Source organism: Ranitomeya imitator, chromosome 5 (genome assembly GCF_032444005.1).
Source record: "Ranitomeya imitator isolate aRanImi1 chromosome 5, aRanImi1.pri, whole genome shotgun sequence".
In the NCBI taxonomy this organism is placed as follows: domain Eukaryota; kingdom Metazoa; phylum Chordata; class Amphibia; order Anura; family Dendrobatidae; genus Ranitomeya; species Ranitomeya imitator.
Genome location: NC_091286.1, coordinates 363153718 through 363177856, shown reverse-complemented (window position 1 = coordinate 363177856; position 24139 = coordinate 363153718). Strand labels below are relative to the sequence as shown.

Genomic DNA, 24139 nt, shown 5'->3' with positions numbered 1-24139 from the left:
GCCTCCCCGTGATGAGCAGGAGACCAACATAGCCTCCCCATGATAAGCAGGAGACCAATATAGCCTCCCTGTGATGAGCAGGAGACCCACATAGCCTCCCCATGATCAGCATTAGACCCACACACCCTCCCCATGTCCAGCATGAGACTCCCATAGCCTCTCCTGATCCAGCATGAGACCCACACATCCTCCCCGTGTTCAGTGTGAGAACCACGTAGCCTCCTCTCATCTAGCATCAGACCCCATAGCCTTGCCATGTCCAGCATGCGACCTCCATAGCCTCCCCATGTCCAACGAAACATCCCATACACTTGAAAAAAACCACCATATACTCACCTCGCTCCCGTTCTGCCTCTGCGCTCTCCGATGATCTGACTCTCTGCAGTGCACATCTGATGCAATAAAATGATGTCATTGCCTTAGCTGTGTCTCACGCAGATTGGTGGAAAAAGGAGCCGGCTGCCCCTCCTATACCAATGCATTCACCGCTGCCTGTATCCCAAGGATGCAGATAGCTGTGACAGTGGATGGTGCGGCCTGTGGGCTAGGGCCACTGTTTGTAGCCCCTTGGCTGTCTTGGTCCGTGGGCTGAACAGCCAGATGTGGCCCGAAGGACGCAGTTTGCCAAGGTCTTCTTTAATGGATCCTTTTAGACTCTGTACACATATGTAATTTGTGTATACCTTCTGCTAGGTAACTCTAAGTCAGCATTTACAAACAGAAACATTTCATTGTGTAGATAATTAAGACATCACACCTACTCCTATTAAATGTCACACATACATTACAATTATATACTTTAATGTAAATTAATTTTGGTAGAAAGCATGAGAAGGTCATTTCAAGAGTAATTGCTATCTTGGCTTTTTATGACTAACATTGATGTACTATAAAAAATTATATTGTGGTATCTTGTTAGCCACAAAAATCGATGTACTGTAAATCATTTTTTGCCCCCAAAACACAAAAGTATTCTTGTAGTGATACCTTTATTGGTTAACCAGAAAAATAATCTTGGAATAACACTACCAAGGTGCTGACCATTGGTCACAGGGCTTCCAAGGCAGCTGAAAGTAGCGTTGTTGTCTTCATAACTCCCTTAAGGAAACAACAAAGCACGGGCTTTCCCAGCAGTTACCATAGCTCCCATTAATTTTTATGGGAAATTTGGAAACCACTTATCTCTGCTGTTCTTAGCTATTTCCATTGCCCCACCTAGAGAGATAGACTTTTCCTATATGAATAACCCATTAAGACTTGCATGAGCCCATATCTGAATTAAGTGATGTTCTGTCACAGAGGCTACAGTAAGTTTGTTATTTCTGCTACCGGGGTTGTGCAGATTTGGTACATTGCTTACAATACCATTTACCATACTGACTTACCATCTAAAATGTTAGCTGACGATGCTTGATAAAATTCCCGTACAGCTTTGTACAAAGGGCATGCTCATCGGTAATGTACTGTGATGACGCTGGAGAGAGGACATGGACAACCTCTATAAGCTTGGATACCTAAAAATGAACAATAGTCATCATTCAGGAAGCTACATGGGTTACATCAGTCTTATCTGAGCCTTGAAACAAGGGGTCCTTCATCACGTCTGTACACCGGATTACTGTTGTAACTGGGACCTGTGTAATTTCCATTAGGTGAGACCACACAAGCCCTCATTATGACAGAAACACCCTCCTTGCTTTCAGGTTGGGTTTTGATCAATTCTAGGCACTGATAAATACCACCAGCGCCCCGTGAGGTGCCGGCAGTTTACTATGACCCCACATGGGAGCGAGCTGCAGGAGATGAATGGAGACATCTGGCTGAGGTCTGCACTGATTTTGTGGTCTGGCCTGTGGGACTGGATTTATTTTAGGACCTTGCCTGGGGTTACCAATAATTTCAAAGTCTGAATTAATTTTGTTTTCTGGTGCCTGGAATCATTTTTCTAGTGTTATTTGGGGTCGGAATTTTTATGCAGCCCTAATTATTTTTCAGTGTTCTAGTGTGGAGTCTAAGTCTATTACATGGTCTAATCTAGGGTCTGATTTTATTGGGGGGTCTGATCTGGGATTTACATAGTCTGGATTTATTTTGAGTACTGGTTTTAGGTGTTGATACATTTTGTCACTTAGTGATTTAGATTTTTTGGGTGTGTACATACATTTTTGGGGCCTTCTAATGTCTAGATTAGTTTAGGGGTTTACATTTATAATGTATGCACACATTTACAGCTCTGGCAAAAAGTAAGAGACCACCACATCAAACCCCTGTCATGGGCAGCCCAATCTCCAGACCTGAACCCAATGAAAACCTCTGGAATATAATCAAGACGTTGATGGATAGTCACAAGCCATCAAACAAAGAAGAACTGCTTACATTTTTGCGCCAGAAGCAGTGTGAAAGACTGGTAGAAAGCATGCCAAGACACATGAAAGCTGTGACTAAAAATAATTATTCCACAAAATATTGATTTCTGAACTCTTCCTGAGATAAAACATTAGTATTGTTGCTTCTAAATTATTATGAACTTATTTTCTTTGCATTATTTGAGGTCTGAAAGCACTGTTTTTTTTTTAAATGTTGAACATTTTTTTTTGTCAGCAAAAAAATACAAAATTTATTGCTTGGATATTTGAAGACATGTCAGAAGTTTATAGAATATAAGAAAAATTTACATTTTACTCAAAAATATACCTATAAAGAGAAAAATCAGAGAAACTGAACATTTTACGCGTGGATCCCGGTCAGACGCCTCTCACCCAGCCAAACCAGCTCTCACACTGTGCACTGATTAGAGGCAGTACCCTGAAACACAATGTTTGCAAATTGAACTTCTGGTTTGGCGTTTAGTCATGTAACAAGGCTCGTTAAAGAGTTGATGTTGACTTTTAGGATCGCTACTTCTTATAGATGACACTAGAGTACTAGTCATCTTCCTCTCCGATGAGGCAATTTGCATGGGACGAGATAGGATGTCTGCTCAACCTTTAGACCAGGCCCCATGGGGTTTCCGCTACACCTTTTTTTAGTTATGAAACAATTCTTTTTACTTATATTACTTACTGATTTGCTTCATTAATATAGACATCTGGTAAAGGCTTATTCGTATTTAATTTTATGTGTTTTTCTAAATGTTTTTGCATGTGAAATACTAAATGGATGTGTGTTAATTGTGACCTTACATCCGTTATTTTGAATCCATTCTTCTATGATGATTAAGATGTAGACATACAACCTAATGATGTGGTTTCATTTGATTCTATTTTGCACTTCTTCACTGTTAATCCTGTTTAAAGGATAAACTAAGATGAAGTTTAAAGTTCTGCCAGGTCTTATTAAACAAGCTATCAGTTCAATCTAATTTTCCATGTGCTGAAACTTTTTGTATTGCTAGGCTCAAGGTCTAATACTAGACAAAGCCGATCTACAACATTAACAGTGCCGGAACAGCAAAGAGTAACCCATCACCGTTCCCGTTCCGTTTCTCCTCACCGTGTTGATGATCAGGGCAGGACCCGCTCACGCTTACCAAATGTGCCATTACAGAGGTTTGTTTTGTCATATACCTTTTGCAATGCTTGTTTAAACTGAATAGGTAATCTGAAAACCCGCATGATGTAGGGTCCAAGATATTAAGTCCATCACTTACATGGCTGCTTACTTTCATTTTGATAAAATCATAGTTTTATCTGCTGCATATTTACCAGTTCTCTAAATTCTGAACTCTGCAAAACTCCACCAGCACCACTGATTGGCAGCTTTCTGTGTATACTGTGCATAGGCAGAAAGCTGACAATCAGTGGGGATGTGGTTATATAGAGCTTATGAATATGAAGGCCTACACGTATGCAGGTTTGCTAGTCCTCTAGTGATAACCTCCTGCTGATAATACAGTGATGTCATCAAAACTACAGCAAGCAGCCCAGGAAGTGACACATCACTGGAATCAGGGTCTGTGTCTCTACATTATGCTACCCAACAAATTAGTTAGCAAAAACCTGGTGACAAATTTATTTTATCTCCCATCAACAGAATAGAAGATAAATTACTTACCACTCAGGCACGACCACTGGGAACCCTAGCAATTCTGAGAACAAGGCTTTGCAGAGTCCCAGAGTGCTCATTTCTCACTCCATTTACAGTGGCATGTAAAGGTTTGGGTACCCCAGGTCAAAATGACTATTATTTTGACCAGTTAAAGGGGTTGTCCACTACTAGGACAACCCATTCTCATGCCCCACACTTGGCCCTGATAAAATAAAAAAGCCACTACTCTCCTCCCGTGCCGGCACCATTCCCGCGGTATCGGCACTCGAGGTCCTGGGGCTCTAGTGCGGTTGTATGACACGTGACCCCGGTGCTCAATCTCAATCAGCGCTGGCATCACTGTCTCTGCCTTCGGACAAATTGAACATGAAGAGGAAGTCAGAAACCGTCTGCAGCACGTTTTTCCTCTTCATGTTCAATTTGTCCAAAGGCAAGGACAGTGACACCAGTGCTGATTGGGCGCCAAGTTTACGTGTCATACAAACACATGTGAGACACAGGGAGAGCGAGCGCCAGCACTGTGGGAACGACACGTTAGTATAAGTTTTTTATTTTATTGGGACCAAGTGTAGGGAATTAAAAAGAGTTGTCCAAGTAATCGATAACTTCTTGAAGCAAGTTGAAAATGAAATATTCTCTAAAAGGGCTACAGTCAAAGATGACACATTTCCTTTGTATTGTAGGCAAAAAAAAATGTCATTTTTTACATTTCAAAAATTTATGAAGGAAAATGGGCCAATGCAAAAGTTTGGACTACCTTGTAGATTTGTGTGCTCAGATAACTTTGACCAAGTTTCAGACCTTAATTAACCTGTTAGGGTTATGGGTTGTTCACTATCATCTTTAGGAAAGGCCAGGTGATGCAAATTTCCCAACTTTATAAAAACCCAGCCTCCTCAAGCCTTGTGCAAAAAAAAACTATAACCATAGGTTCTTCTAAGCAGCTGCTTAGCACTCTGATAATGAAAATGGTGGAAGCACACAACGCATTAGAAGGCTATAAGAAGAAATCAAAAAGATTTCAAGTTTCCCTTTCCTACGTTTAAAATTTAATTAAGAAATGGCAGTTAACAGGAAAAGTGAAGGTCAAGATAGTCTGGAAGACCAAGCAAAATTTCAGTGATGGCTGCCCGTATGATTGCTAGAGAGGCAAATCAGAACCCCCGCTTGACTGCAAAAGACCTTCAGAAAAATTTAGCAGACTCTGGAGTTGTGGTATCTATAATATAACGCTAGGAGCTTCACTCTGTCCGAAGCTTTTATACACTGCGCAAGTGCCGGCGCAGTCTGGACCCCACAGAGTGACGCTCCCAGGAGATCGCGGTATGCATAAGCACTGAATGCACACCGCGATCTCCAACGAGAAGCAGGGACATGCCAGGAGGGTGAGTATGAGCTATATTCACCTGGCCCTGATCCAGCGCTGCCCGCCGCTCCGTCTTTCGGGTCCTCGGCCTGTGACGTTCACAGTTCAGAAGGCGCGATGACGCGCTTAATACACGCCGCCCTCTGACTGAACAGTCACAGCCAGAGGACCCGGAAGAAGCAGCACGCAGCTCTGGATCAGGGCCAGGTGAATATAGCAAGTGTCGGGGGCCTGAGCTAGCGGCGACTCCGGCACCCGCACAGCGCGCCGGTGTCCCCACCTGCTCAGGCCCCCCAGCACTCGGCGCCCAGCGACGATAGGTGAGTATGTTATTTTTTTTTTTATATATCGCAGCAGCATAAGGGGCATATAATACTATGGAGCATCTTATGGGGGCCATCAACATTTATGGAGCAGTATACGGGGCATACAATACAATGGTGCATCTTATGGGGGCCATCAACATTTATGGAGCAGTATAGGGGCATACAATACAATGGAGCATCTTATGGGGGCCAACAACATTTATGGAGCAGTATACGGGGCATATACTATGGAGCATCTTATGGGGGCCATCAACCATAATAGAGCAGCATACGGGGCATATACTATGGAGCATCTTAAGGGGGCCATCAACCATAATGGAGCAGCATACGGGGCATATACTATCGAGCATCTTATGGGGGCCATCAACCATAATGGAGCAGCATACGGGCATATACTATGGAGCATCTTATGGGGGCCATCAACCATAATGGAGCAGCATATGAGGCATGTACTATGGAGCATCTTATGGGGGCCATCAACCATAATGGAGCAGCATATGAGGCATATACTATGGAGCATCTTATGGGGGCCATCAGCCATAATGGAGCAGCATACGGGGCATATACTATGGAGCATCTTATGGGGGCCATCAACCTTTATGGAGCAGCGTATGGGGCATATGGATGGGAGCAGAAAATTACAGAACGGTGGCGCAGGATGGGAGCAGCACATGACAGGATGGGGCGCAGGATGGGAGCAGCAAATGACAGGATGGGGGCACAAGATGGTAGCAGCACATGACAAGATTAGGGCGCAGGATGGAAGCAACACATACCAGGATGGAGACCATATACCAATATAAATGCTCGCCACCCGGGCATAGAACGGGTTCAATAGCTAGTATTGTTATACTGTTCAGAGACAACTTCACAAATATGGCCTTATTGGAAAAAAATAATCAGAAGAAATCCTCTCCTGTGTCCTCACCATAAAATTAACTGTCAGAAGTATGCAAAGGAACATCTAACCAAGCCTCATGCATTTTGGAAACAAGTCCTGTGGACCGATGAGGTTAAAATAGAACTCTTTGGCCACAATGATCAAAGGTATTTCTGGTGATTAAAGGGCACAGAATTTCAAGAAAAGAACATCTCACCAACCATTAAGCATAGGAATGGATCAATCATGCTTTGGAGTTGTGTTGCAGCCAGTGGCACTGGGAACATTTGACGGGTACAGGGAAGAATGGATTCAATGAAATTTCAACAAATTATTGATGCAAACATAACACAGCTGTAAAAAATCTGAAGTCCTTTAGCCCTTTTAGAGACAATTTAAAGGGAACCTGTCACCCCAAAATTCTAGAATGAGCTGCGGCCACCACCATCAGGGGCTTATCTACAGCATTCTGGAATGCTGTAGATAAGCCCCCGATGTACCCTGAAAGATAAGAAAAATTAGTTAGATTATACTCACCCAGGGGCGGTCCCAGTTCGGGTCCGATGGGTGTCATGGTCCGGGTCCGGTGCCTCCAATCTTCTTGCGATGATGTCCTCTTCTTTTCTTCCTGCTGCGGCTCCTGCGCAGGCGTACTTTGTCTGCCCTGTTGAGGGCAGAGCAAAGTACTGCAGTGCGCAGGTGCTGGGCCTCTCTGACCTTTCCCGGAACCTGCGCCCTGCAGTACTCTGCTCTGCCCTCAACAAGACAGACAAAGTACGCCTGCGCCAGAGCCGCAGCAGGAAGAAAAGAAGAGGACATCATCGCATGAAGATGGGAGGCGCCGGACCCGGACCGCGACACCCATCGGACCCAAACCGAACCAGGACCGCCCCTGGGTGAGTATAATCTAATTTGTTTTTCTTATTTTTCAGGTTACATCAGGGGCTTATCTACAGCATTACAGAATTCTGTAGATAAGCCACTGATGCCGATGGCCGCACCTCATACTCGAATTTTGGGGTGACAGGTTCCCTTTAATCTTCCTTCCTTGCTTAACTGTTCACAATGACAGTAATTTTGACCAGGGGTGCCCAAACTTTTACATGCTACTGTATTGTCTACGGGACTGCCAGTGAAGTATGAATACAGCAGGACTGCTGCAGGTCTGACCTACAGCGATAAATAAGTTATACCCTATTGTATGGATAAGGGTTGTCTTATTCTGGGAATAAATCTTTAAAGTTACCTACCACTCTAGTTAAAAAGAACCTGTCAGGATGATTTTACAAAATAAACATGTTATATAGGTCCTAGTACAACAATAACTGTCTTGTATTATTCTGATATGCCGGCTCTAATAAATCAAGCTTAGAAGTCATATGCCAATTACCTTGGAAGTGAGATGGGGGGTGTCGGTGTATGGTAAGTGCACTGACACACACCAATACACTATCAGGCTAATTAGCATGTGGCTTTAAAGCTTGATTTAGCAACGCTGGCATATCATAACTACAACCATACAACTAGATTCATTTGTAAAATCATCCTGACAGGTTCCCTTTTATAAATCCACTAAATACTATGATGTCAGTAATTACATTTCGTAGAATCTTATTTTATCGTGGCTTTCAGTGGTGTCTCGAAACATATGTATCCAATTGTTTTAAGTGTTGGTATTTAAATGACAATTTTGCATTTAAAACTTAGGGTGAAATAAATGTGAGCTTAAGGCCACGTTCACACGTTCAGTATTTGGTCAGTATTTTACAGGAGTATTTATAAGCCAAAACCAGGAGTGGAACAATCAGAGAAAAGTATAATAGAAACAATATAGCAAAAATAGTAGAGGAAGTATGATGGTCTTTGGAGGAATATATAAATATATAATTTCCAAATTGGGGAGAACCCCAAGTAAACCCTCACTAGAACACCATAAAATTTAACTTTTATTTCTATTAATTAAAATAAAATATATACAAAGGGTATAAAATGTTTTGTCCCTAATCTGTCTCAAAAGTCTGCAGTTATTTCATGCAGTGTTCTGGCTAATTTATATTTATAAAGTGTAAAGCACCTGGTATGCTAATACATATTGGCAGAATAGGACAACAAATTTTAGCACCAGCGTTCCCCCAACATGTTTCACCGCGCTAGCGGCGTCATCAGGGGATGGAACATATAATAGAAAAACATCACCACTTCTGTATTTTTCACCCGTTCCTTGTTTTGGCTTACAAATACTTATGTAAAATACTGAACAAATACTGAACGTGTGAACGTGGCCTTAGAAAACTTCAACTCCCAGCTTGTCATGATAGCTTTCAAGACAGGCAAGGAGATTTACTTCAGTAGGAGCTGAGCTGCAGTACCCGTGACCAACCACTACATATAGCATAGCTGGGCTGTGCCGGCTGCGCTCTCTGCTTTTTAGTCGCTTGCTGGAAAAAAGCACCTGACTGATGGGGGTGTCAGGCCTAAGGATAAGTCATTAAGGTCTTAAGCCTGGAAAACTCTTTCATCTACCCAACTGCTGTATTTAACATTAGTATGTATTATGTTACTGAATTTAACATTAGCATTTAACATTTGAGAAGATGTGATTTCATCTTAAAGTTCTGTTTTGGAGTGGTTGTTTAATACAAAATGGCTGTAATTTCTATAGCAATTCAGTATATATGAGTGCAGGTACATGAGTGCAGGTACATGAGTGCAGGTACACACCAGAGTAGAAGTACATACATGTATGCCAGCATCACAAATACATGTAAATTATGGAAAGCCACTACACATGGCCGGATTAGGACAGAACCCTCATCTTAATCTGCAGAGTTCTATTTGATTCTTTGTTCCATGCAGAAAGCCTTGCAGACTAAGGCTACTTTCAGAATAGTGTCGATGAACCGACGCATCCTGTGACAACGCAGCCCAAACGGGGCAGCGGATGCATTATTACAACGCATCCGCTGCCCCATTGTGAGTTGCGGGGAGGAGGGGGCGGAGTTCCGGCCACGCATGTGCGGTCGGAAATGGCGGACACGACACACAAAAAAACATTACATGTAACATTTTTTTGTTCCGACGGTCTGCCACAAAACGACGCAACCGTCGCACGATGGTTGTGACGTGTGGCAATGCGTTGCAATGCGTCGATAATGTTAGTCTATGGGGAAAAAACGCATCCTGCAGCCAACTTTGCAGGATGCGTTTTTTGACCAAAACTACGCATTGTGACGTGCGTCGTACGAAGCTAGTGTGAAAGTAGCCTAACAGGAAGGCTTAATCCTTTTTTCTTTATTTTATTTTTCATTTTGTGTCCTCATTATGGGCAGAATATAACAGGGTGCGAAGAAATAAGATGATAATGAGAAAAGTTATGCTGGGTTTAGAAATGTCGACCAAGGCCATTAGATGACCGCTCATCAGCTATATGCTTTCTATTTGGTGGTGTAATGGCTTTTTTAGATAGGCTGACCAGGATAACTTGAGCTTTCTGTGCATATAGAATATCATTTTCTTGGTAGCACATCACTCGTTACACAGACCGATGTGCTGCCACGATCAACAAACCATAGCACCCAATGAATTTACGTTTTGCGCAAATACTTGGGGTAGTTGCTGGCCTGTTTATGCCTCTTGATAGTTGGGAACAAACTTTGCTAGAAACGCTCGTTGCCCGATCTGCCCGTCTACTACCAGCAACAGAATTGCAAAATCTTTGTTCTTGCTACCATATCTGTTTGATAAAAATGGCCTGGAAAGTAGCTGAGGAGCCCATCAGCAATGCAAGTATGTAGGTCTGGCTCCTGCATATTGTATGGCAGATGAAGGGCTCGTGGATGAGTTGTGCATGTGTATGAACTGGTTTTATGTATACCATAAAATTAGAAAATAACCACACATTACTGTCACATCGGATGGATGCTCGATATAGAAACAGATCAGGTTTACATTCAGCCTCATATAACTGTCCAAAGAGAATTACCGTACTAAACTAGTCTAGTCTAAACTAGTCTTATTGTCAGTCTGTTAGTAAAATTGAAGTGCTAGTAGGCCCTAAAAGTCTTTAGAGAACTGCATTTATATAAAGGGGTATACTGAAACTTTCTCCAAAATGAAGCTACTCTGCCCCGGTCCCATCCATCAATCACCTCTATGGGAGTTAACCGAGCATGTCTTTCCTTGAAGCCAAACACATGTGGTCACCTTTGCATTCATTTGCCATTTACATGTACCCATTTTACTAGGCAGGACTCGGATTGAGACTCTCATTTTGGAATACTTCTTAAAAATTGTTTTTGCACTGACATAAATCCCATTTGTCAAAATTGAAGAAATATGATTGTAAGATTTACTCAAATGATAGCAAACTGAGATCTTGAAAAGGTAACAAATTGAAACATAAATGGCTAAAGATTTTATTATAGCGTTTGTTACTGAGAATAAAAAAATGTATCCAATGCTAACATACAGCAAAGTGTTTGCACAAAACACTATCTATTCATGTCCTCTTTGATGTCGATTATTATACAGTACTGTCAATGTATATTTAATGATTTTATAATAGACATTATTGGTTTGTCTTTTTGTGCAACAACACAGGAGCCTAGATGAAATTCATCAAATGAGACGATCGCGCTCTCCAACAAGACACCATGATGCCTCCCGCAGTCCAGTTATTCATAGGTCCAGGAACTCGGACAGTCAGTATTTGTCAGATCAAGAAAAGTAAGTTGATGTGATTAAATTAAAGGATAGCCTTAATTGAGGTCCTTTCCAATGCGTCACATGTACTTGGTCTCTAGTAAAGTGTACTGTGGCTGTGTAGTGACAGTGTCCTAGTGATTGCATCAGTACTATGAAGGATGGGCTTATCACTCAACCATCTTCATAATAGGGGCCGTAGTGCAAGTATAAATCTATAAAAAATCCAAAGAAAAATCTCTATGTGCTCAATAGAAAAGATATTTTGCGCTATTAGTGTCACACAAATCATAGACCTCGTGAATTTTGGAGTACACATTACATAACAGTTCTCATGACTCCATTTTTCCATGTATATATTTTTTCATTATTAAAGGACCTTTCACCAAATTTTTCATGTTGAACTGAATACAGGATGTAGTAGAGGCTGCTGAGCTGAATAAACTTTAAACAAATGTCTCTCTTCATTGCAAAAATATTAGCATATTAGCAATAAAAGTATTTGGCACCTAAACAATCCATTTTTTTAAGTCCAAACTAGCTGTTACTCCTTCACACTGACTCATGCAGTAGGTTAGACCTGGAAATCAGGCTGTATCTTTAGATCTAATACAGTAAGTAGTCTGTTCAAAGCTGTTGTGGAGGTGTGATCTTTTTCCACTGTGTGTTGCTCCTACCTGCTTATGATTGGTCAGCCTCATACAAGGTGAGGAAGTACACACCCACCAGTGAAAATTATCTGATAGCACTCACTAAACAAAAGTTAGCCTATTTGGTGCCAAACACTACGATTGCTAATATCTCCACAACAGGGATGCAAAACTAAAAAAAATAAAACTTGTTGTTGTCTTTTTTTTTTAATTTTGATCAGCAGCCACAATAACATCAGGTCTTTATTTCAACATGAAAAAAACTGTGAAAGGTCCCTTCTAAGTGATTTTCCAGTCTTTAGAAGGTTTTGATTATCTTAATTCAGTCGAATTAATAGAATAGTTTACAAGATGTAAATTCTGAAATAACTTTTATGCTCAATAAAGTAATGTGTATTACTTGATCTTTTCTTTTTTTCCAGTGAACTTCTTATGTTGCCCAGGGCAAAACGTGGACGAAGTGCTGAGTGCCTACATACTATCAGGTACCATACGTTCTTAGGCATTTCTTCAATTATGTGAATTGACCATTTGATCTAAAAATTATATATGAGTTGTATAATAGATGAGCATACCATAAGAAAGCAATTGAGATTTTCATTCAAATATTGTATTTGATAATGTGGCCGAAATGATGAGTCCATGGCAGAACCATAAGTCAACATTAAAGGCTTCTGTAAGACTGACTGTGAGCCCCTCTGTGTTAACTGTTCCTCATGGCTTCTTCCTGCCTGCGCAGGTAGACAAATTGGGAGATACCTACGAAGTCAATCTGAGTGGACCGGGAGAGGCCAGTAGGAACGTGGCTCTTGGAGTAGTTTACCTTATTCCCCTTTGCGCTTTCACCTTGTCTGCGGAAAGTATATTTCAGAGTAGCACGTACACGCTTGTAATGGGGGTGTCAGTCTCTGACTCATGCCACCGCAGGTTCCTTTTAAAGGGAACCTGTCACCTGAATTTGGCGGGACCGGTTTTCGGTCATATGGGCGGAGTTTTCGGGTGTTTGATTCACCCTTTCCTTACCCACTGGCTGCATGCTGGCCGTAATATTGGATTGAAGTTCATTCTATGTCCTCCGTAGTACAGGCCTGCGCAAGGCAAGATTGCCTTGTGCAGGCCTGTACTATGGAGGACAGAGAATGAACTTCAATCCAATATTGCGGCCAGCATGAAGCCAGCGGGTAAGGAAAGGGTGAATTAAACACCCGAAAACTCCGCCCATATGACCGAAAACCGGTCCCGCCAAATTCAGGTGACAGGTTCCCTTTAACTCACCTGACTCATGTTAAGTGATTGAAAAACTACTAATAATCTGACTGCATTTGCCATGATCTAAAATGTAGATTTTTAGTAATAGATTTGCTACCAATATTAACATTAAACTGATTGGCACCAGCCAAAAGGACGAAGTAGAGGAATTAAATGTAAGTGATTATTCCGATTATAGAAATTAAAGGAGTTTTTCAAGAATAAAGGTTGTAAAATATCGTTAAAGAAAGTGTGTCACATAATTTACTGTTTATGGAGGTCCATTCTCCAATCATTAGAACAAATAGACCTGAATAAGGTAACGTACAGAAAGCCCTCAATTTTATTGATCTGTGTAGCAATATGGTAGGGAAACCTGATCAACCACCTAATTAATAATATACATACATTGGTATACTGCATCTGAAACCGTAACATATAAAGGCCCGATTCATTAAGGTGTTAATGTAGAATTAGTCAGAATTATAGCATAAAGTTGATTCTTCTATAAAAACCTTAAAAAGTTACAAAATGTTTGCACAAATTGGAATTTTGCACATTTTCACGCCTGTCCTGGCCAGCTTTGCCTATCTAATTAATGAAATTTTACGCCATTATTGTGGCGTAAATGTTGATTGAATTGTTCTCCAGTCTCTGGCTCATGACCCTTGTAAGATTTGCCATGTGGCATGTGCCTCTTAATGAATTACGCACATCTTACTCCTGCTCGTCCATCATTAAGACTGATTGATTAATTCTATCAGCCCTATGATTTCCATTTTACATAACGATACACGTGGTTGTTTCTATAACAAAGTTATTGTGTTGTGTTTTATTGTACAAGACTTGACAGAATGTAGACGGGGTGATTCTGAGGCTTGTGGAACACATTGCTCACATATACATTGGTAAACACTGGGATTACATTTTTTTGTAACATTGGGCTGCAGTCATGCAGACGATTTTTTATCAGACAGCATATGGACCCAATGAGCTAAATTAATCAGAAAATGAGATCCGTAAAACTCAGAGCATTACCTAATCTAATACAATTTTAAGGATCTCCACCAATAGAGGATGTTAGGGGACAAGTATGATCGGGTATGTTGGTCTTCAACATGCTTAATCCTTGGTTCTTATACAATATAATGAGAGATGTCTGGCAGCAATTTACTCCACTCTCCTCCAACAAAACACATGCTTGCTATGCAGGTCTGAACATGCATGTACACCGTGTTCCAAATTATTATGCAAATTGGATTTAAGTGTCATAAAGATTTAATTATTTTGTTTTTCAAATAAACTCATGGATGGTATTGTGTCTCAGAGCTCAATGGATCACTGAAATCAATCTTAAACGTGTGATGATTAGTTTTCTAGGTGATTCTAATTAAAAGAAAACTACTTAAAAATGATGTTCCACATTATTAAGCAGGCCACAGGTTTCAAGTAACATGAGAAAGAAAAACAATCTATCTGCTGCCGAAAAGCATTAAATAGTGCAATGCCTTGGTCAAGGGATGAAAACATTAGATATTTCCCGAAAACCTAAGAGTGATAAATAATGTGAAGAGATTTGTGGCTGATTCTGAGCACAGACGTGTTCGTGCTGATAAAGGCATAATGAGGAAGGTTTTTGCCAGGCAAGTTCATCGGATTAAGAGAGCAGCTGCTAAAAAGCCATTACAAACCAGCAAATAGATATTTGAAGCTGCTGGTGCCTCTGGAGTCCCTCGAACCTCAAGGTGTAGGATCCTTCAAAGGCTTGCTTTGGTTCATAAACCTACTATTCGGCCACCCCTAAACAGTGTTCACAAGCAGAAATGGTAGCAATGGGCCGAGACATACATGAAGACTAATTTTCAAACAGTCTTGTTTACTGATGAGTGTCGAGCAACCCTGGATGGTCCAGATGGATGGAGTAGTGGATGGTTGGTGGATGGCCACCATGTCCCAACAAGGCTGCAACGTCATTAAGGAGGTGGAGGAGACATGTTTTGGGCTGGAATCATGGGGAAACAGCTGGGAGGCCCTTTAAGGTTCCTGAAGGTGTGAAAATGACCTCTGCAAGGTATGTAGGGTTTCTGACTGACAATTTTCTTCCATGGTGTAAAAAGCAGAAACGTGCCTTCAGGAGCAAAATCATCTTCATGCATGACAATGCCCCATCTCATACTGCAAAGAATACCTCTGAGTCATTGGCTGCTATGGGCATAAAAGGGGATAAACTCATGGTGTGGCCACCATCTTCCCCTGACCTCAACCCTATAGAGAACCTTTGGAGTATCATCAAGCAAAAGATCTATGAGGGTGGGAGGCAGTTCACATCGCAGCTCTGGGAGGCTATTCTGACTTCATGCAAAGAGATACAAGCAGAAACTCTCCAAAAACTCACAAGTTCAATGGATGCAAGAATTGTGAAGGTGATATCAAAGAAGGGTTCCTATATTAACATGTAACTTGGCCTGTTAAGATGTTTTGGAGTTAAATAGCTTTTTTGTTCAATGAATGTGACCTCCTAATGCTGCAAATTCCACAAATGAGCATTTTCATTTCTTTAAAACATATCAAATGTTTAGAAATTCCACTGTGCCTAATAATTTGGAGCAGTGCATTTTGAGTTCTTATTTATTTTGGAGATTATACTTTTATCATTGGGAGGTTTCTTCAATAAAATTCTATGTATAATCTAACGGGTGATGACTATTATTAGACTGACTGTCATTTGCAATGACCATTTAGGAAAATCCGAGAAAAATATCATTTGCATAATAATTTGGAACATGGTGTATAAGTGGGTGTAAGGAGGAATAGCTGTCAGATGAACAGGCTTTTGGCTGACATCTATTGAAGGTTTAGGCTACTTTCACACATCACTTTTTTGCTGTCTGGCACAATCCGTCGAATGTTGAAAAAAATGGATCCGTCGCAGATTGTGAAAAACTGATGCGATAGATCTGTTTTTCCGACGGATCCGACTAACTGATCCAGCTAATTGGATTCCAAAGAAATTGGAGCATGCTCAGTTAAAAAAAAACGGAATCCGTCTCCGGATTCCGTCATTTGACAGATCTGGCGCCGTAGGGTTTCATTGTAGCAAACTACGGATGGCAACGGAACCTTCGCTGCCTGTTTTTTCGCCGGACGCAAAAAACGTTACTATGTCCTTTTTTTGTGTCCAGCGAAAAAATGGACAGCGACGGATCCGGCAAAAAACGGATGAAACGTGAGGCCATCCATCGCAATCCGTCAATAATACAAGTCTATGAGAAAAAAAAGGATCCGGCGGCAATTTTTGCCGGATCTGTTTTTTTTTAAATTTCGCCGGATTGTGCCTAACAGCATAAACCTGATGTGTGAAAGCAGCCTTATGGGTATGTTTAGCTGCTGGTACTCAGTGTAATTTAGAACCAATGGTATTTCATACTGTTTGATCTGTATTGATTTGGGACAGATCCTGCCCTATCTGTGTGTTATTAGTGTGGGAAAGGATTAGAGGGTTAAAAAATGTAGGGTTGGCCAACATTTCTAGAGGTTTTGGTGATATTCACAAACAAATTATCACACTTAGCCATGTAAAGGCTGCATCCCAATCAGCAGTGTCCAAAGCTGCTATGCCTCTGAACTACCAACTTATTGCTGTCCCAGATGCCAGATAACAAAGTGCTATCTTTATATAATTAAAGGGGTGGGCCACTTTATCTAATTTGTGGAAGTCTGATGGACTGATCTCAGACACATTTTAGAAGTTTTCATGAAGTCAATGACTTAAAGTCTTACCCAATGTAATAAGTAATCATCAACTACTATAAGTAGCCGTACTATCCCGGGCCAACCTTTGATCATTGTTGTAATGGAATCATTTACATCCCATTCCATTTGCATAACAACGTTGTTTAATTACTTAGTATTGTTAAAAAATCACATCTATGAATTTCCACCAAGATAGAGGAGGGATATAATCACTTTATTATTATTTGTTCCATCGCAACACTGTTACTTGTGCTGCTTCTCATATGGGTAGGCTAGAAATACATATTTGTAGACTGAGTTATACGGTAAATTGTATTTTTTCAAAAAAGCGATTATTCAAATCTTCATAAATGGGTAACGTAGGATAGTGATTGCAAATAATTAAGCAATTTACTGCTAGCTACAATTTTAAGCCATTTTTAAGATATTAACACTTTTTTTGTTTACATCTTGTTGCCTTGGAAACCGACCACCAGTACTAGACAGCAGAGTGCTTACAAGTTTTTTTTTAATGAGCTTGTAAACACAGTTTTGAACCTGGCCGAGATCTCTGTAGTGTGCTGTTGCATCATAATCCAGAGCAACGTCAGTGCAGTGCGTACAAGCTATGCAGCAGTGGTGGTCAGTCACCAAGGCAATGACATGTAAGGAAATGAAAAGTGTTAAGAACAGCTGCAAATTTTCACAAATTAAAGATCCTGTCACTTGCCATTAATATGTCACTTTTTTGTCTGGTGTAAATGCTGCTGTTCTCTTGAGTCTTCTGCTGTTGGTTACAGAGACGTGGCATTCCATTTCCTTTTTGCACCCTGTATGTAAATGTAGTCTTGTCACCCAAGGGGTTGTGATGTTCATGAAAATAACTATAATTAAGTCATTTTAAAAGAAGTACATCAGCCTCATCAGGTCAAAGAGACCTAGTTAAAAATGTCTGCAGCTTGTATTGTGAAATGAGGACATGTCATTTGTCATAAATGCTGCTGTTCTTCTCCATGTGACCATATTGTAGGTATGGAGTGCACAGGAACAAAGAAAAATAACAACAGATTCAGGAGAACAGCAGCATTTAGAGCATGTAAAAAATAGTCACCGGTCCTCTTTAAAGGGGTTGTCCAGGTTTAGGACAAAAGTCTGCAGTCACTCTGTCTATGCATCATCCCAAATCGAGGTCATGTGCAAAATGTCACGATTTCCCGGTGCAAGAAATCGGTTACATGAATATATATATGATTTGCATGCTAGCGGTTATGTACCAACTAGCCTTAATCAGCTCCTCTTTATTCTCTTTCATTGAGAGGAGCCAAACATGTTTAGTTAGAGATGCCAAACGTGTTTAGTCAGAAAAGCCAAAAGCATTTAGTCGGAAAAGCCAAACGCGTTTTATCAGAGAAGCCAAACGCATTTATTCAGAGAGGCCAAACGCGTTTAGTTGGAGAGGCCAAAAACATTTAGTCGGAGAAGCCAAACGCGTTTAATCGGAGAAGCCAAACGCGTTTAATCAGAGAAGCCAAATGCATTTAATCAGAGAAGCCAAACGCATTTAGTCGGAGAGGCCAAACGCTTTTAGTCGGAGAGGCCAAACGCGTTTAGTCGGAGAGGCCGAACGCGTTTAGTCGAAGATGCCAAACACATTTAGTCGAAGATGCCAAACATATTTAGTCGGAGAAGCCAAATGCATTAAGTCGGAGAGGCCAAATGCGTTTAGTCGGAGAGACCAAATACATTTAGTCGGAGAGGCCAAACGCATTTAGTCAGAGAGGCCAAACGCATTTAGTCGGAGAGGCCAAACATATTTAGTTGGAGAGGCCAAACACATTTAGTCAGAGATGCCAAAAGCGTTAAGTTGGAGAGGCCAAACACATTTAGTCAGAGAGGCCAAACACATTTAGTTGGAGAAGCCAAATGCATTTAGTCGGAGAGGCCAAACGCGTTTAGTCGAAGATGCCAAACACATTTAGTCGAAGATGCCAAACATATTTAGTCGGAGAAGCCAAATGCATTAAGTCGGAGAGGCCAAACGCGTTTAGTCGGAGAGGCCAAACACATTTAGTCGGAGAGGCCAAACACATTTAGTCGCAGAGGCCAAACGCATTTAGTCGAAGAAGCCAAATGCATTTAGTCGGAGAGGCCAAACATATTTAGTTGGAGAGGCCAAACACATTTAGTCGGAGATGCCAAAAGCGTTAAGTTGGAGAGGCCAAACCCATTTAGTCAGAGAGGCCAAACACATTTAGTCGGAGAAGCCAAATGCATTTAGTCGGAGAGGCCAAACACATTTAGTAGGAGAGGCCAAACACGTTTAGTTGGAGAGGCCAAACACATTTAGTCGGAGAAGCCAACCACATTTAGTCGGAGAGGCCAAACACATTTAGTCAGAGGCCAAACGCTTTTAGTCGGAGAGGCCAAACGCGTTTAGTCGGAGAGGCCGAACGCGTTTAGTCGAAGATGCCAAACACATTTAGTCGAAGATGCCAAACATATTTAGTCGGAGAAGCCAAATGCATTAAGTCGGAGAGGCCAAACGCGTTTAGTCGGAGAGACCAAATACATTTAGTCGGAGAGGCCAAACGCATTTAGTCGGAGAGGCCAAACATATTTAGTTGGAGAGGCCAAACACATTTAGTCAGAGATGCCAAAAGCGTTAAGTTGGAGAGGCCAAACACATTTAGTCAGAGAGGCCAAACACATTTAGTTGGAGAAGCCAAATGCATTTAGTCGGAGAGGCCAAACGCGTTTAGTCGAAGATGCCAAACACATTTAGTCGAAGATGCCAAACATATTTAGTCGGAGAAGCCAAATGCATTAAGTCGGAGAGGCCAAACGCGTTTAGTCGGAGAGGCCAAACACATTTAGTCGGAGAGGCCAAACACATTTAGTCGCAGAGGCCAAACGCATTTAGTCGAAGAAGCCAAATGCATTTAGTCGGAGAGGCCAAACATATTTAGTTGGAGAGGCCAAACACATTTAGTCGGAGATGCCAAAAGCGTTAAGTTGGAGAGGCCAAACCCATTTAGTCAGAGAGGCCAAACACATTTAGTCGGAGAAGCCAAATGCATTTAGTCGGAGAGGCCAAACACATTTAGTAGGAGAGGCTAAACACGTTTAGTTGGAGAGGCCAAACACATTTAGTCGGAGAAGCCAACCACATTTAGTCGGAGAGGCCAAACACATTTAGTCAGAGGCCAAACGCGTTTAGTCGGAGATGTCAAAGCGATCAGTCAGAGAAGTCAAATGCGTTTAGTCGAAGAAGCCATATGTGTTTAGTCAGAGAGGCCAAAAGAGTTTAGTTGAAGAAGCCAAAAGCGTTTAGTCTGCACATAACCGCAAGCATGCACATCACCTAAATGCAGTTACGTGACCGCCGTTTGTACAAGGAGTACCGAGGAATGATGGCGTGCATACTGCTGGCACGAATCGGTATCTTCAGTAGCAGAGAGTGATCGCAGTCGTTTGTCCAACCCTGGACGAGCCCTTCAGTGCATTCTATAAAGATTTTCAGCACGTATACCATAAAGGGTCAGGCTTGTGCAGTAATATATATATATTGTGTTATCTTATATAAGAACAGTCTGACATCACTAAGACCGATTATATGATGGATGTCCATCAGGTATCAGACACTGCAGCCTCTACGCCTCGCCATGCTCTGTGCGTACAGCCAGCCCATTAGAGGAGCACAGTAATGGCTGTACAACTATTATATTTCTGACTACTTCTCCTGCTTTGCTGAAGTACTATTGCATTCTTTCTTTGTGTCCTCCTGGGTTTTGCAATACACCAGAAATACTGTTAGGCACAGTAAAACTTTGCCACCCAAGATGCCTTTGCTAGAGTTTGGTTCTAATTGGAGACTGTACAGGTAAGAATTGTGTTGTGGAGTTAACAGTTCTGTCGTCCATGTTTCAGTCATTATGTTTTTCTATGGAAAACAACTGTTGATATTTCTCTGTCCTGGGGCAACTACTGTGTTTGCTTCTTTCTTAGTTTGCCTTGTCCGTGTAGCGTTACATGCTCTCTATTGTCTGCTATGTACTGTACCAACTCCTGGTTTTGTATTCCTGTCTGCTAGAACAGGGCTCTTCAACTGTTATAATCTCAAAAGGGAAGGTTGATTTCTAAATTCCAATAAATGTACGAAGGTTATGACATGTTGCTTATTATACCTGCTCTGTTCTGCTCAATGGCCAGTTGAGCTGTTTTGTTGGGTTGAAGAGCCCTGTTCTTGTTAAATTTAATGTTGGTGTCTAAGAAGCAAAGCATCAAGTTTATTCTCCTTAAATAAGCACTCAGTGTAAATCAATGTAAGAAACGTTGTGATATGTGTATGTAAGGTCAACGTATGGTTGACCACGTCCAGTTCCAATCATTACACTTATCAGTGTGCACATCGGTAACAGATTTAATAGATTCCTTACCAAACTTTTTCTACATTAATGAATATTTTTCTGTGTATTCGATTTATGAATTTTTTTTATCACAATTTGTATTTTCAACAACTGGTACCAGGTACTGGTTTTATAGTATCACAACAGCCTTTTAAACTCAGGTTATTAGTCTCTTCATTCAATCGGTTCTGTATATATCTAAAGGTTATGACTGCCTTTGAACATCAATATACAGCTTATACATTAGTAGCTGTAAATCATTCAGCTGCGGCAATAAAAACTAAATCTCTGAGCGCTAAAAAATACTCGGAGGACACCCAAGCGTGCTCAGGAAATTTCGAGTAACAAGTATATTCGCTCTTCACTAATATTTGAGGGATGTTCCTTAGAGACGCCATTCATGTCTGAGATGAAAATATCCCATTGATATTTTCAAAATTGCAAATAATAATGTGGGACATTTGAGGAATCTACTGTAAATTGTACTGAAAATCTAAGAATGGTATTAAACTCTAGATTCTACAGGTATAGTACATGAAGAAAGGGCCTGCAGTCCCCAGAACATGCGATTATTTTGTTTTTATTTTCCATCATGACATGCCATATTTTATTGTTTTTAACCCAAGTCAGATCATATAATTTATTTTACTTTGCCACCTATTAGTTTGTAATGATTGGTGATTTAAATAAGAATGTAGAAGAGAATGAAAACAGCCAAACAAGACTTAAGAACCTGACAGCTGATTCATGCTGCTCAATGCTCGGGCAGCATGCATCAGGCAGTGGTTGTATGAACTCATCCAGGTAGGATTTACTCTGAAATGCTGCAGTGTTTCAGAGCAAAACATACTTTAATAGCCGCCAAGGGTCGTGCCGTGCTATAGACTAGTCAAACAGGTAGGAACCCGGCGGCTTCTCCCTGCCCACTGCCCTAGAGTGTCAGGTTTCGGCCTATGTGCATCTAGTCCGACTAGTCTATAGCGCGACACGACCCATGGCGGTTTTTAAAGTATGTTTTGCTCTGAAACACTGCAGCATTTCAGAGTAAATCCTTCCTGGGTGAGTTCATACAGCCACTGCCTGAAGATTAGGCAGCATGTATCATGTTATGTTTGCTAATGACAGGTGTTATGAAGGCAATCCAGAAACACAGTGTGCTTAGCGATCAGAGCGCACACAGTGATCTGACAAATACCCAAAAATACAAGAACGAGCTCTGAGACGTGGAAACTCTATAGACTGCACACCTGATCCTATCCTAAACACAACTAAAAGCGGCTGTGGATTGCGCCTAACAACTACCTAGGCAACTCGGCACAGCCTAAGAAACTAGCTAGCCTGAAGATAGAAAAATAGGCCTGACTTGCCCCAGAGAAATTCCCCAAAGGAAAAGGCAGCCCCCCACATATAATGACTGTGAGTAAGATGAAAAGACAAAACGTAGGGATGAAGTAGATTCAGCAAAGTGGGGCCCGATATTCTAGGACAGAGCGAGGACAGTAAAGCGAACTTTGCAGTCTACAAAAAACCCTAAAGCAAAACCACGCAAAGGGGGCAAAAAAAACCCACCGTGCCGAACTAACGGCACGGCGGTACACCCTTTGCGTCTCAGAGCTTCCAGCAAAACAAAAGACAAGCTGGACAGAAAAAAAGCAACAAAAAAGCAAAAAGCACTTAGCTATACAGAGCAGCAGGTCACAGGAACAATCAGGAGAAGCTCAGATCCAACACTGAAACATTGACAAGGAGCAAGGATAGCAGCATCAGGCGGAGTTAAGTAATGAAGCAGTTAACGAGCTCACCAGAACACCTGAGGGAGGAAGCTCAGAAGCTACAGTACCACTTGTGACCACAGGAGTGAATTCAGCCACAGAATTGACAACAGTACCCCCCCCTTGAGGAGGGGTCACCGAACCCTCACCAGAGCCCCCAGGCCGACCAGGATGAGCCGCATGAAAGGCACGAACAAGATCGGAAGCATGAACATCAGAGGCAAAAACCCAGGAATTATCTTCCTGAGCATAACCCTTCCATTTAACCAGATACTGGAGTTTCCGTCTAGAAACACGAGAATCCAAAATCTTCTCCACAATATACTCCAATTCCCCCTCCACCAAAACCGGGGCAGGAGGCTCAACAGATGGAACCATAGGTGCCACGTATCTCCGCAACAACGACCTATGGAATACATTATGTATGGAAAAGGAGTCTGGGAGGGTCAAACGAAAAGACACAGGATTGAGAACCTCAGAAATCCTATACGGACCAATAAAACGAGGTTTAAATTTAGGAGAGGAAACCTTCATAGGAATATGACGAGAAGATAACCAAACCAGATCCCCAACACGAAGTCGGGGACCCACACGGCGTCTGCGATTAGCGAAAAGTTGAGCTTTCTCCTGGGACAAGATCAAATTGTCCACTACCTGAGTCCAGATCTGCTGCAACCTATCCACCACAGAATCCACACCAGGACAGTCCGAAGACTCAACCTGTCCTGAAGAGAAACGAGGATGGAACCCAGAATTGCAAAAAAATGGAGAAACCAAGGTAGCCGAGCTGGCCCGATTATTAAGGGCGAACTCAGCCAACGGCAAAAAGGACACCCAATCATCCTGGTCTGCAGAAACAAAACATCTCAGATATGTTTCCAAGGTCTGATTGGTTCGTTCGGTCTGGCCATTAGTCTGAGGATGGAAAGCCGAGGAAAAGGATAGGTCAATGCCCATCCTACCACAAAAGGCTCGCCAAAACCTTGAAACAAACTGGGAACCTCTGTCAGA

General features: G+C 41.6%; 1 protein-coding gene across 33 annotated transcripts in view; it reads left to right on the top strand.

Moving 5' to 3' along the window:
* RIMS1 (regulating synaptic membrane exocytosis 1) overlaps nt 1-24139 on the top strand; it is a 540636-nt gene that overhangs the window by 296833 nt on the left and 219664 nt on the right. For 19 of the 33 annotated variants that reach the window (XM_069726596.1, XM_069726589.1, XM_069726603.1 and 16 more), the window contains 3 exons: nt 3395-3548; nt 11219-11344; nt 12393-12455. In XM_069726596.1, the coding sequence (XP_069582697.1) occupies nt 3395-3548; nt 11219-11344; nt 12393-12455 (343 nt within the window). Of the gene's footprint in view, nt 1-3394; nt 3549-11218; nt 11345-12392; nt 12456-20752; nt 20831-24139 lie in introns of all 33 variants that reach the window. The other 14 variants (XM_069726604.1, XM_069726577.1, XM_069726594.1 and 11 more) reach the window with 1 other exon arrangement.